This window comes from Oratosquilla oratoria, chromosome 29 (assembly GCF_046742065.1).
Source record: "Oratosquilla oratoria isolate Oo_2021 chromosome 29, ASM4674206v1, whole genome shotgun sequence".
Taxonomy (NCBI): Eukaryota; Metazoa; Arthropoda; class Malacostraca; order Stomatopoda; family Squillidae; genus Oratosquilla; species Oratosquilla oratoria.
The window spans coordinates 13,607,473-13,622,127 of record NC_134805.1 but is presented as its reverse complement, the minus strand read 5'-3'; the positions used below and the strand labels follow the sequence as shown (position 1 = coordinate 13,622,127).

Below are 14,655 nucleotides of genomic sequence, written 5' to 3'. Positions count from 1 at the left end.
CAGTCCAGAGTCTAACCAGGCCCTTACAGTGTTGGTCTGGAAAAATTTAAGATTGAGTAACTCAAAGATGAGTTTGAATGTGTTTGAGATGAGGTGTCTGAGAAGTATGATGGGGGTTACTAGGCTAGATAGAATGAAAAATGAGGCGAGGAGGAGAACGGGTGGAAAAGGAGCTGGGAGATAGGGTTGATGAAAGAATATTAGGATGGTTTGGACACATGGAAAGAATGAGTGAAGACTAGTAAAAAGTATGGAAGGCAGATGTGGAGGAAGTGAACATGAGGGGATGTCCTAGGATGAGGTGAAGGGGGCTTTGGGGAAGAGGGGAATGTCTGTTGAGGAAGGACGGGAGGACAGAAGACAGGGATGAATGGAGAATGGTTGTATATGGATGATGATGTGATTGCATGAGGTGGAATGGGCAGGGGGGGGGGGTGAGGTAGTACGAGCAAAATTTGACAGCCCGAAGGGACATCTCCCAGTCCTCTCCTTTTATGCAATGGGGGGGACGGAGAGGGGGGATCGCCGATTTAATGAAGCGGCCTTGCTGTGTCTTGCGACACTGCTTCTGACCCAGGGCAGTGGACAAGGTGCAGGGATAATCAGTCATTCAGGTGCTCAGATAAGAGAGGGTGGAGGGGTGTGGAGTGTATTCAGGGATGGAATGGGTGGATTTTATGCCCTTCCCTTTTTGGCTACCTCCCTTGTAAGGAGGAAAAAGACTTGGTATATGTATATGTAGGAGTATATCCAGTGAAAAATTCACCAGTTCTAATCAATTGTAACTATGCAAGGACATTAAAATTACAGTTTCTGTGTGATTTTATTGAAAAATATTGTATACCCAAAAGTTATAAATCTGAACGGCTACACAGTAACCCTTCTTTTTGGTTGACAACAGAACAGAATTAGAGTTTTCAACTTGAAAATGTAACTATTCCATTCATTTATGAACTCTTAAGGACTTGTGTATTGGGGAGATTCATGCCAGGATATGGACTGCTACCAAATAAATGCAAGCATCCTTCCATCAACAAACTAACTTAACTGTTGCTTGGAGTTTTTGACAAGCTCCACAGCAACTAAGGATGGTCCCTGGACTATCCCAAGATTTATTAAAGAAATATTGTACTTGTATATTGTACAAGTGCAGGTGTTTATGTCTGCCTAGGAGAGCGGCAGGAAATACAGCGAAGAAACATCTTGAGCCCAGACCGGAGATAGTGCCAGCCCATGAGGGCTACACCTAATATACACAAAAATAAATAAGTTGAAGGAATATGATCAATTAATCCTAACAATTTGTTAGGGTAATCCGATTAAAGAAAACACTGGTGCCCTAACTATAGTAGCACCTCCATTGAACACTAACCACTACAATTGTTATGACAGCCTTGAAACTAAAAGTAAGCCATGGGAAACTTTGTAGCAGGTTAGCATAAAAATTGAGACCACTATTAATACTGACTAACATTCCTAATACACTACATTCAAACGCTTAGCCACTCAGCTGACTTTCTACACCTTCTACATCAATGGAAAGGAAGAGCATTCACATCAACTATGACAGAAAGTTTAGCGAAGACTAATATCTAGAATATTATGCTTGTGCTTCTTCTGTAGTTTCACTGCTTTCAGTTTGTGCCTCTTCCAGTTTAGCCTTTTTGACTGGCGAGACTTCCTTGGGTTCCTCTGCTGTACGCTTCTCTGTAAGAGAAAAAGAAAATCACGTGTTCAAACACTGGTGTCTAGTAGCTCGTAAGGTCCTCACCTTGTTCCATTCACCTATGCTTCCCATCTTTTTGCTAATCTTTCTTTACTTGTTCTTTCCTCGTGCCCAAACCACCCCAATAATTTTTCATTTGCTTCTTTTTCAGCCCACTCCCACTTCTCTATCCAAACTTTTAACCATTACCATACTTCTGGCATCTGAATCACACATTCTCCTTTATCTTTTAAGTGCCTACTCCATACAAATACTTAGATGACATTTCACTCCATAAAGGTCACTAACTGCCTACCTGGGGGTAATTTTCAATGACATGTGCCTAGCTGAAAGCAAGTTTAAAGGGCATGTTGGCCAAAGTGAACAGCTTTACCTAGGATTAAATGTAGCAAAATGCAAGTGAATATTGAACAAGGTAGTTGGGGAAGGTACGATACGTGAAGGTAAACGAGAGTACAATAAAGGTAACATGGGGAGAGCAGAGTTGGAAGTGAAAGGAGAGGTGGATGGAAGCAGTTATATTTGGGGTTGCATGTTTATGGAGTAGGGTCAGTGATAAACTGTAGATTGAGAGATGCAAGTAAACATCTTGAAGGATTGGGAAAATGTCACAATAGGCCTCTGGGAACAGATGCAAAGATTGTAGGGAAGACTGCCTACAAAACTATAGGGCAGACCTTGTATTTAAGAGGGAGAAAGTGTACAAGTGTTCAAGAAGCATGGTAGGTGTTACAAGGTATGATAAAGAGAGTAATAAGGTGAGGCGAGTAGGGGTGGAGAGCTGACCGATTGAGCTTATATGGTTTGTATACATTGAAAGAATGACTGCATGTGGATGGAGTGAACTTGGGGGATGAGTTATATGGATGGGATGAAAGGGGCATCAGCTGAGCTAGGAAAGAAGGCAGGGGGTCAGGTAAGTGGTGAATAGTCGTGTTCAGATCTCGACAACCCAATGGGGTTTCTCCCAGTCTTCTCCATTTTCCAAATGAAGGTCCAAGAATGGAGGGTCACCATGTATGGAGTGGCCCTGCTGTGTACGAGTCTTCTTGCTGCATCGCTTCTGACAAGAGCAGTGGGCTGGGGACTGGGATGACCCTTCATCCACAACAGCCAAGAAAAGGATGAGAGGGTGGTGGGTGGGAGTGGGTACATGCCTGTAATTGCCATGAGAAGAATCCTCCATGTGGGAAAATGTCCAAGCACATTCACCCTCCCCCCCTCTAACACCACAAATTACTCCAACATAAGGCATATCTACATATAAACCATCCGTGAGCAAGATGGGCTTCAGGTTTCTATGTAAATATACAATGATTGGAGCATTCTACCGCAGCATTACTCAAATACATGGGAACCAAGTAGTATTGGTGAAGTGAAATCTCTCGCACAGCACAGTTAAGTAGGAAGAATAGTTCACAAGGTAGTGCTAGTACCAATGACACTGCAGCATCAGGACAATACCCCCAATGATGTGACTGTGGTGCTCATGATCATTATGTTGATGTCAATGATGATAATCATGGTTATGTGATGTTGGCAGTGACATAGCGATTGTAATAATAATGATGTTTATGTGCCAGTGATGTGCACATCACCATTAGGTGGTAATTTAGTTACAAGTTAATTTCTGCTACACTTTTAATAGTAACTAAACTGGTTAAATTTATCCCCCTCCTGGTCATGTTTTGTCCTACACTTCGTTAATTAAAAAGTATGGTGCAGGTTATAAGTGACAAATGTGATTCAGACAGCAGAGGGCAAACAGGCTTGATAAAAGAAAAATTATTTGGGGGTAAATATGGGAGGTGCTAAGATAAGAGGGAGGGTGGAGGGGTGTGGAGTGTATTCAGGGATGGAATGGGTGGAAATGATTTTATGCCTTTTCCTTTTTGGCTACCTCCCCTGTAAGGGGGAACAAAATCTTGGTATATGTATGTACATATGGAGGAAATGGGATAATTTTAGATACAAATGTGGCAGGAAAGGGAGTGGAGGTAGAATGTGGATCGAGAGAAACTAGTAAATGCCTTGGGGGATTAAAGTGTAATGAAAAATAGACATATGGCAACGGATGCTAAGAGATTGATTGATTGTATGGAGTGATTGTGCCCACAGCACTGTACAGGGTAGAAACGTGTTTGACATGAGGTGCCCGAGAAGTATGATAGGAGTTACTAGGTTGGATAGAGCGAGAAATGGGGAGGCGAGAATGGGTGAAAAAGGAGTTGGGAGAGGGCTAGTATTGGGATTGTTTGGACACATGGAAAGAACGAGTGATGAGACTAGTAAAAGAGGTGTGAAAGGCCGAGGTGGAAGGAACAAGTGTGATGGGTCGACCAAGGACGAGATGGATGGATGGGGTAAAAGGGCCATTGGGAATGAGAGGAATGTTTGTTGAGGACAGACAGAAGAGGACAAGATAGGGGTGAATGGAGAATGGTTGTGTATAACACAATGGTGTGATGCATGAGGTAGTGATAGAAACAAGTTGACACAGCCAGAAGGGATTTCTCCCCATCTTTTCTGCATGAGGGGATGGGGCATCACAGATTTAATGAAGTGGCCTTGTTGTGGATGTGCTGTGTATTGCGACACTGCTTCCGACCCTGGGCAGAGAGTGAGATGCAGGGATGACCTATCATCCAGGTGCCAGGAGGGAAAAAGGTGGAGGGGAGTGGAGTATGTTGGGGATGGAATTGGTGGGAGTGGTTTTTAGGTCTGCTTTTGGCTACCTCCCTTATAAGGGGGAGAAAATTCCTTTGGTATGTACATATGGAAATAAGGTAACCATGGTGAACTACGCACAGGATACAAGAGACAGGTCTTGTGCAGAGAACTGAAAAAGACAGTGAATGAAGTGGTTCTCAATACCAGCCAAACATGCATACATAAGCCTATATAAAGTTAACCGGTTATCTACAACCATAACCCCATGTCTGCAGCTACTTATCAAACATTTGTACAAATACCATTTGATAAAATATTGATCAACCAGAACCAATTTTGCCTACCTGACTTTACAACCCCTGCGTATATTTCAAACAAAACTTTTGTGCGACTTATGGGCAAACTAGAGAGCCACATTTTCAGCTAAATTGCTGAAAAGATCACCCACAGAACTCACCAAAATCACACTTACCAGTTTCCCCATTTGCCTCGATATCCTCACTATGACCATTTGCATGACCATTTGTGGTTGCACTTTTCTCTTTCTTCTCCTGCAAAGTGAAGAGTGGTAGTAAAGTAATTTATTATACTTATATATAGAAAGCAGTTTATTGTTTTTATACCATTGTTTATTTTGCTACTTTCCTCACAAGGGGGAAAAAAGACTGGTATATGTATGAGTATGTATGTACTTTCTGCATAATCAACTCTACCTCAACGCCATTCTCTTGTGTAGTTTCAGACTTTTCTTCAGTCTTTTCCTCGGTCTCTGCTACATCCATCTTTTCATCAGATTCTGCTTCCTTTACTTCTTCTTTCTTCTCTTCTTCCTTTTCCTCTGTTTCACTCGCATCTTTGGCCTCTGCCTCCCCCTCAGTTTTCTCCTCTACATCTTTCTTTTCACTTTCCTTCGTTTCTTTCTTTTCACTTTCCTTCGTTTCTTTCTTTTCACTTTCCTTCGTTTCTTCCTTTTTCTTCTCTTCCTTCTCAGCCTTGTCCTCGGTCTCTTTAGCTTCTGCCGTTGCCTTTGATTTGTCTGCTGCCTCCTCTGCCTTTTCCACGGGTTTGGTCTCCTCCACCTCCTTTGTCACCTCAGGAGCAGGTCTGGAAAATCAAAATCACTCATTAAAATACAGCAGAAATTTAGAAAATCCAAAAACACTTGAAAAAACATGTATTGGGAAGAACTTTCAATGCACAAGGTTCAGATAATCCATACATGGCCTTGGGTTCATTTCTGTAACAGAGCAGTCACACATTGGTAATACTCAAATTTATGGCACACATTGCAAGTCAAATTTGGAGGAAAGAAAAAAAAAAATAATAATAATAATGATCAATGCTTTCACGTTTCAAAGCTTACATAGTGCACTGTTGTGAATATCAAAAAATGGCAAAGCATATGGATTTAGTGAGCCCTAAAGCCAACACCTAGTCAGTTTGGGCCAGGAGCATGTCTAAAAGACAATACGTGGTAAAATTTTAACTTGCCTAAATTTAGACTAATCAGACACCTTTGGATCACTAACAACCCAGCATGGGCTAGAATGAAGGAGCTACGAGATATGTACAAACCAACTATGGTTAGCATGAACAAGGCTATTGCTAAACACCCTGACATCCAACCTGTTATCCATCCAACTCCCCAAATGTAAAAATGCAGCCCACCGGAGGGATGACCCGCGATTATACAAATGTTCATAGTTTACTTAGTGTGAATTCCTTTCTACAGCTTCATAAAACTGACTAACACGTTAACAATCTACATGTTACTCGTAACTCGTCACTATGTGACGTGTTTGTACCTAATTACGATGCAAAGAAAAGGGCAGTATCATAGCTCATTTTGAATTTAATGTTTACATAGCTGGAACCAAGGCCAGCTATACCACAGGTCAAGTGGATATTACCTAGATTAAAACAACTAGTTAGTTGTGACCGCTATGTCGCCATTTCCAGCCTTTCAATGTCCAAGTTTGTGTTCGCGTATGCCGGGATACGTAAATCCAACAAGTTCTCAGATTTCACACCATCTAAGCCTCATAGGGATATCAACCTTGAGCTAGTAGAGCAAAGGTATCCTAAGAAAGTCTGAACACCCTTTACAAACTCTGAAATTTTGGAATGAACTGGTTACATGTTGCATTAATGCCCCCCCCCACCCAACTACCCAAAGATTGCTAGATTCGAGTGGGGGTCAGTTCGAGCGACCGAGTCAATTAAGACCCAAACTGTAACCTAATTCCATATATACACTATTATCCCTATACCAACACCGCCTACTCCACAACCCAAAAACAGTACTCACAGGAGCGTACAGTCCGTTAACAGAGGCCCGCTTAAACCTCCACCCATTCGAAATGACTAGTACTACCCACACCCCAAAATTACAAACCTACCAAACATTAGTATATATTCATATCGAAAATCACATCGGAACGTTTCGCCAAATACAATAGCTGAATCAGTGGGTAATGACTACAATTGGAAGTTTTCCGTCACATGCCAAAATATTACAAGCCTAATGTGGAAAATGACATACGTTGCTTAGGCGGCTGCAAAGAGGATTCTCGTTTTTCACATTTCATGTTTAGACCAACAGAACCTGCGCAAAACCAACGTAAAATGAAGTATTAAGGAAGCACTCCCAGAACGTTATCTACATAGCACGCAAATGAAAATTCACTAAGTTCCAAAATTCTCTATCACATCATCAGTCGATCGACCGCTAAGGATATTAGGCCCTAAATTTGCGCGCCAAAGCCAATCAAAGTACCGAGAAAATACGTACCAGAAATCTATTTACATTTGATCACTCGAATGCAAATTTACTTAAAACTAAATGCCACAACTCACTGGTACATTAACATTGGTCGGCTCACCTGCAGTAGTCATGAAAAATAGGACCTAAATTTGCGCGCCAAAGCTAATCAAAGTAACTTCCACCTAACAATGAGAACAGACGAGTGTAGTGAATATTTATCCAATCACAAACATATCACACAGACTAGAACGTCGTCGACAGAACCGCTCCGCATACGAGGCCTTGGCGCTTGGAGGAGGCGTGGGCCTCACGGGACAAAGAAAGTCGGGTGAGGCGGGAGGGCGAGTTGCTTAGGCCGAATACGCTCAGAGCGACGCGTCGAAGATCACAAGGGTACATAACCCAGCGGATGCTAACACCTAGCGTGAACCTTAGGACCACGTTAAATTATCATGGTAAGGAACCTATGGAACCCGAGAAACTACTGTTCACAAAACCGAAGTTAAGGCTGCAGCACAAAAACATGTGGAGGAAAATATTTAAACGCGTGGGCAACAGCACGTCGTAGGATGGAAAAAAATCACCCCGGCGATGCTCACTCCTCCCCTGTCTAGAGGTAGATGACGGCATACGAAACTAACGTTATTGATACAACCAATCCGCATTCAGTGTAGTGTAATTGCTTTAGGGGTCATGATATACATTATACTGATATCGGGTATAATCCTATCGAGCAGTAAAAATATTGAATTGCAATGTGCAATGCACATGAACACCTGGATTTAAAAACTAGTAAGTGCAAATCACCGTACCCCGTAACGCGTTCACACGAGAAGCACGTCAGGTGCGCTTTGCATGGATTGCTTTCGTGGACTCTCAAGCGTCACACATACAATTATTTATATTGACACATTTATAATAAAGTGTTAATGGACACCAAATACACTGGATAGAAAATCCAAAGCAGCGAGGATTGTACGTGCATGCTAGGGAGTGGGTGTGGAAAGATAGTTGACGAATAGGAACGGGTCTACTGAATGGTGCGCGAGGACAAAGCACACGAAGCAGTCAACGGACTGGCAGTTACTGTTACTAATGACGAGATCAACCACAAGCCTAATTTTCCAGAATGATACAAAAGACCAAAGAACACTTATTTTTCAATACAAACTAATTGCCCGCAAGTTTAAATCCATCACGCAAAATTAACATGAAATCAAAGTATGTAAACCTTCAGTCTGGTCAATCACCACTCAACAGACCCCCCCCCCAACAAAAAAAATAACCACGTGGTACAACACTACTGTAAGGACATTCAAAATTACACCAATATTCAAATATTTTACCTGTGTTGCAATACAAGTGCACCCAAATGATGAAAGCAATTCCAACACTGATGAAGGAACCTTCCTCTCGTTCAATTCCAGGATCTACTTCAACGCGCTACATAAACGTGCAGGTACCAAGTTTTATTTTAAACGATAAACGAGTCAATACTCCTGCACGATGGGACAAATACTTATATTCTCAATTGCAGTATGTATTCATAAATTCTTTAAAATTTAGCGAGACTCCACTTCAAGAGTATTGTTCACAATCCTTCCCTACCCACATGCACAAATGATGTACTTGGCCTGCCACATACAAGAAGGCGCACACGCCATCACGCTCCGAAGTACCGGCTTTATCAGATTTCCGCAGTTTTACACATAAGCTCGCATCTCTTATTTATTCACTGTATTCGCACAAGTACTTACGTCACTTCAGCAGCGGTATCAGCCATTTCAGTTGTATATGAACACCGAAACTTTGGGTAGAACTGAGAGCAATACAGCAGTGACCTGCCTTGGCTCAAGTTAGACAGCAAAGAGACTGAGCAGTTGTTGAATTTGGGGTCTTTCCCGCGCACAATTGTCGGCCCACAATGCATCGCTTCCAACCAATAAAAACGCAGCGTTGCTATGGAAACCCAGTTGCTCCTCCTAGTAGGAGGAGCCTACTGTGAACTACGTGCCAACTGAACCTTTACTGTGAATTCCATATTAATTGTAGTACTTCAAAATTGTAATGCTTTGAATATAATTTTCAAACAAGATTAATAATGAATAACAAAACATCAATTAAAATATACAGAATAATTCAGCTTACAATTAATATTGCGACTGTTGGTAGCCCTGTGGTGATATCAAAGCGCGGGATGTCTGACGTGAACCGACAAACATAACGCCTTCACCCGGGGCCGCCGAACTCTACAGCGTTCAAGCGAAACTAGAACTGCACGATTTTTCAAATTTCACTCTGTTTAATTTATCTTTTGTTTGTGTTCCTCTGCTCTGCATTTTGTTGCAAACAATAAATAAATACATGGGCTAGAGAGTATAAGAAATCAATGTTCCTCTAAACTAGGCGATGTTAATCTAGGAGGAAGTGCCATTTGACATCCCGGATGTGTGCATTTATTTAAAAATGCACTCTTAAATTTGTCGAGTACTTGGCCTTCTACAAATCCTATCCCTGTGTTTCATTAGTTCAGAGTAATTTGTTCACGTTGAGACCCTTTCGTTCTTACCAAACAATCCATGGGTTTGGCGCCAACTCTGATGATTAGAAGGCATGATGGAAATCAATTTATAATGTTACCAGCATTTGTTCCCAACCTGACTCTCACCTTGTATACCATTAGCTTTATGGCACGGAACATAAGCCCACAACTGACAAGAAAAATCATATATATTTGAGTGTTAACATTCAATTGACGCATTCTAGACTAGAGCAATTCTTAGAAAACTAATGATAAGTAAAAGTTTAAGTCAAAGATTTGGAGGGATGGCACATGTTATCTACATTTTTTCGTATTAACATTATTATACTGATGCCAAGAACTTATAGAACACCTAAGGTCAACCTTCACTGATTCCACAGGTTAGGTCGAGTGTGCGGCTCGGCCGGCAGTACGACAATATATTTTCCCCGGGGCCCCAAGGTCATCACTCGCGGTGGATGATCCCACTCAAGTACAGTCAAACCCTTGTTTGGCACAACGAACAACACAAAGTATCCCTTGTTAATGGTAGTATAAACAATGTTAACAGGTGGCATAGGATAGTTTGACAAATTTGAAGCTAACCTAAAGTGACCTCTTGTGTTTATATACGAACGTTTGAAAATCCATAACAGGCAAGGTAAATTCAAGTTTGAACGGCTTCTCAAACGCACTAGGTGTCCTCGCTTGGGCTTGCATAGTTGCCAAACACAATCGTTTTGAAATTCCAACACTCCGTTACTGACAAATATTTCACTGAACAGAAAACATATTAATATTTCAATTATCATTTACCTGTGATAAATTCATCCGCCGCTTTTCAAAAATGCATCAGTCAATGTTCGCTAAAACAATCATGGGTATATCCTCCTGTTTTTCAAACACCTACCAATTGAAAACTGAAATATGCCATGATAAAAGACCAGCTTGGTCATTTTGTTTAGCAGGGAAGCAAGCACCTACGACAGTGCAAAGAATAGATAATTACTAGTCAATGCTGCTTTGAACAAGCTTATTGTTATAACACCTAAGAAGCTGCTGCCATTGCATTTTATACAGGTTTCTTACGGGAACATGGACAACAGAGAAATGTTAGCCATGATCACAACATATCATATGCCTGATTCTGTATTCTGACAGGCCGTAGAATTTTAGAAACTTTCGTCAATTGACAACAGGAAACAACGAAAAAGTTGCGTTTCCTTCGGAGGTGGGTGAGGAACATTGGCGGGAAGTGGCCTTTCCTTCGGCGAAATTCAAATCTAACAAATTCAAGAAGGAAAGTATATATATTCATGTAAACTGAACAATGATAACGTGAGTGATAACATGATTGCGATTTTTGCCCATAACGATCTAGATCGCCAAGTCCTACGTAAACTGCATAGACGGAATCATGTACTTGGAGACCTGACCTTGATATATAAAAATTTATCAAATTTTGTCGTTGGTTATAAAATCTTATATAGAAAAGCTATCTGTGATGAACTGCTTTTGATTGAGAATGTTTGCTCAAAATAATTGAAATTATATTTTATTGTAATCTTCATGGATAAGTCTATATGTTCTCATGGTTAATATTGATAACAATATACCAAATGTTATTTGATATTATGTTATATAGCAAAACGACTGATTTATCGGGTGTTTAAAAGGGTGTATATAAAACAAGGCCGAAACATCCGGCATGTACTCGTGTGTACTATTGCTTTATCTTTGTTACAGTATTTCTTATCTTTAAATTCAAGGACGTTTTATCAACTATTTCTTGTAACTATGCCTTTTAACAACAGCTGCTGGTATGTGGTTTATCGAGAATGGATTATGGAAACTATCGGTAACTACTTATACACTATTATCGCTAAGGCTGTGAAAAAACAAAGCTAAATATTTACGATAGCAAAGCGACCAAATGATTCATCTTTGAGATTTTTTAACAAGGCGCGTGTTTTGAGGTATACATTCATACGTAAATCGCCATTAATCTTGGTATTTTTGCTCTTTAATGATTTATATTTAAATTGAGTTTTTGCAAATTAAAAATTCAGCTTAGATTAGACATGAATTTTGTCCCTGAAAGTGCATCTTCTCCATCCTCTCTTCTCTGTTCGACAGACATTCCACATACATCCAAATTCCCGTGCGCCCAACCCACCTTATTCTTGGTATTTTTCTCAAGTTTACTCTATCTACTTCCACTTTCCACACTTTGCTAGTCTTTATCAAATTTTCCAAACCCCCAGTCCAATCCGACACTTACTCCATTTTCTCCCTCAATTTCACATTTCTCCACCAAAAATAAAAACCAGACTTCTTCCTTTCTGGCTCATCTAATACTCCAAGGTCTTTGCTCTGTGTGGACAATCATTCCTTTACATAATCTCTTTGTATTCATAGCCAAATATATATTTTTCATGACACTTTTCATTTCATCAAGACAAGTGTTCCCTCTACAATTCACTTGCACATCCATTCCTTCAGAAACTCAGGCTCTCATCTTTCACAAATTTGATTTGCCACAACCAACACGCCTTATATATCTCACCACTTTATCTTTGTCAACATTCACTTGCAAATTTTCTCCACATATAATTTCAAACTCGATCACCGACTATATCATCCAGTAAACTTACAAACATGCCTTGGTCTTGGTCCAAATCGGCCTCACGACTTTGCAAGAAACACGACATCAACGGCAAATACAAGAAACACGACATCAAAGGCAATTATAGAGTCGGTTACCTTAGTGTTGCCCATGGATGTTCCGCAATGACATTGATCGACACTACTGCCCAACATCTAATCCATACAGGTGTTGAATATGACACCTTCCTGTCATACTCCTGAGTTAACAGGAGAGAATCCAGACACGCTTCCTCCACACTTCGCAGCTCTCTGTCTCCCAAAGTGCAGGTCACACATCAGGTCAGTAATCCTCACAGGAATCCCACAGCTAGAGGTGCACTTTAACGCCATTTTATGTCAACAAAGATTACAAAAAACATCCTGTTGAAATTGTGTTCAGACAACTAGTGTACTACTCTAGCGTTCACATAATAAAATCTAAAAAGACACTCCCGAAGAAACCTAACATATATCACTAGATATATATATAGATATATATATATATATATATATATATATATATATATATATATATATATATATATATATATATAAACACAGACACATTCCGTCTGGAGAGGATTTCCCCACTGCGTGTTGGGGTGGGGGTGGGGGGTGTCGCCATCCACTTCGCGACACTAGGCATCACAACTCCTACAAGATAATAGATTGGGAGAGTAGTGGAACTCTTTTCCACGCGAAACAAACAGCTATGCTGCTATTAGTATTCCAAATACGTGGACGCCCTCTTGCTAATCCTTGGGAAGAAAACTATAACAGTAAGTCTAAATACCTCTACTGCGGTTCTTTGTGGAGTTAGAAAGAAGCTGGACAAGGAAGTTAGATTTAGTTTATGGACTGCAAAGTCCCAAAAACCGTACACACACACACACACACACACACACACACACCCGAGGACTGGAAAAACGCTAACATTGTACCAATACACAAAGGAGGAAACAAAGAAGAACCCACCAACTATAGGCCAGTATCACTAACAAGCACCATAGCCAAAATTTGTGAGAAAATAATCAAGAATAGATGGGTAAAACATCTGGAAGACAATGACATATTAAACCCAAGACAATTCGGATTCAGACAAGGAAGATCATGCTCCACAAACTTAATATGCTTTTACTCAAGACTAATAGACATAGTGCAAGAAAGAAATGGATGGGCTGATTGTGCATTCCTAGACTTGCAAAAAGCCTTTGACAAAGTACCACACAGAAAACTACTAAAAAAACTGGAACACATAGGAGGAATACAGGGAAACCTACTAAAATGGATAGAGGACTTTCTGACTGGTAGAAAGATGAGAGTAGTGCTCAGAGAAAAATATTCAGACTGGAAAGAGGTGATCAGTGGAGTACCGCAAGGATCTGTGCTGGCACCAATAATGTTTGCTATCTATATGAATGACATGGATGAGGACGTGAACTGCTACATGAGCTTCTTTGCCGATGACGCCAAACTGCTAAGGAAAATAGAAACTGATGAGGACTGTGAAGCACTGCAAGAAGACCTAAATAGGGTATGGAACTGGAGTCAGAAATGGGAAGTGGACTTTAATACTAAGAAGTGTAGCATAATGGAGTTTGGAAAAAGCAAAAACAGAATATCAGGAAAATATACAATTGGAACCAAAGAAGTAAAGAAAGTAGGATCCGAAAAAGATTTGGGAGTAATTATCACGAACGACTTGTCCTATGATATACAGATTAACAAAATTGTCGGGGAGACTTACAACTTGCTAAGATCAATAAAAGTGGCGTTTACATACTTGGACGAAGACATGATGAAAAAAATATTGGTTACATTGATAAGGCCTAGATTAGAGTATGCAGCGACATTGTGGTCCCCCAGTACCAAAAAGAATATAAAGAAAATAGAAAGAATCCAAAGAGCAGCTACAAAAATGGCACCTGCACTTGCAAACCTATCATACGAAGAGAGATTGGCTAAACTGGAGTTACCGACACTGGAGCAAAGAAGAGAGAGAGGTGACCTATTGACCATCTACAGAATCATGAAAGGCACAGAGGTACTCGATAGTGAGAGCTTACTTAACTGGGACAAAAGAAACACAAGAGGACATGGAAAGAAAATCAAAAAACATAGCTATAGAAGAGAACTGAAGAAAAACAGTTTTCCTCATAGAGTTTTGGACACTTGGAACAAACTGGACAATGGAATAGTATGCGCAAAAACCATTCATGAGTTTAAAAACAAACTAGACACTGCAAGATACAAAGGCGGGACATCACGAGCATAGCTCCCCTTCCCGCAAAATACAACTAGGTAAATACAACTAGGTAAATACACACA

At 40.5% G+C, this 14,655-nt stretch overlaps 1 protein-coding gene across 2 annotated transcripts; it reads right to left on the bottom strand.

The window, feature by feature from the left end:
* Positions 1-810: 810 nt before the first annotated feature.
* Positions 811-9,075, bottom strand: LOC143040601 (uncharacterized). 2 transcript variants are annotated; one of them, XM_076211722.1, is made up of 5 exons: positions 8,918-9,075; positions 5,364-5,500; positions 5,110-5,315; positions 4,869-4,947; positions 811-1,707 (listed from the first exon to the last, which is right to left on the bottom strand). In XM_076211722.1, exons 1-5 carry the CDS (start codon positions 8,941-8,943, stop codon positions 1,601-1,603), a joined length of 555 nt encoding a protein of 184 aa, XP_076067837.1. In that variant the 5' UTR covers positions 8,944-9,075; the 3' UTR covers positions 811-1,600. The 2 variants fall into 2 exon arrangements, with proteins under 2 accessions (XP_076067837.1, XP_076067836.1); XM_076211721.1 differs by having other exon boundaries at positions 5,110-5,500.
* Positions 9,076-14,655: the final 5,580 nt, after the last annotated feature.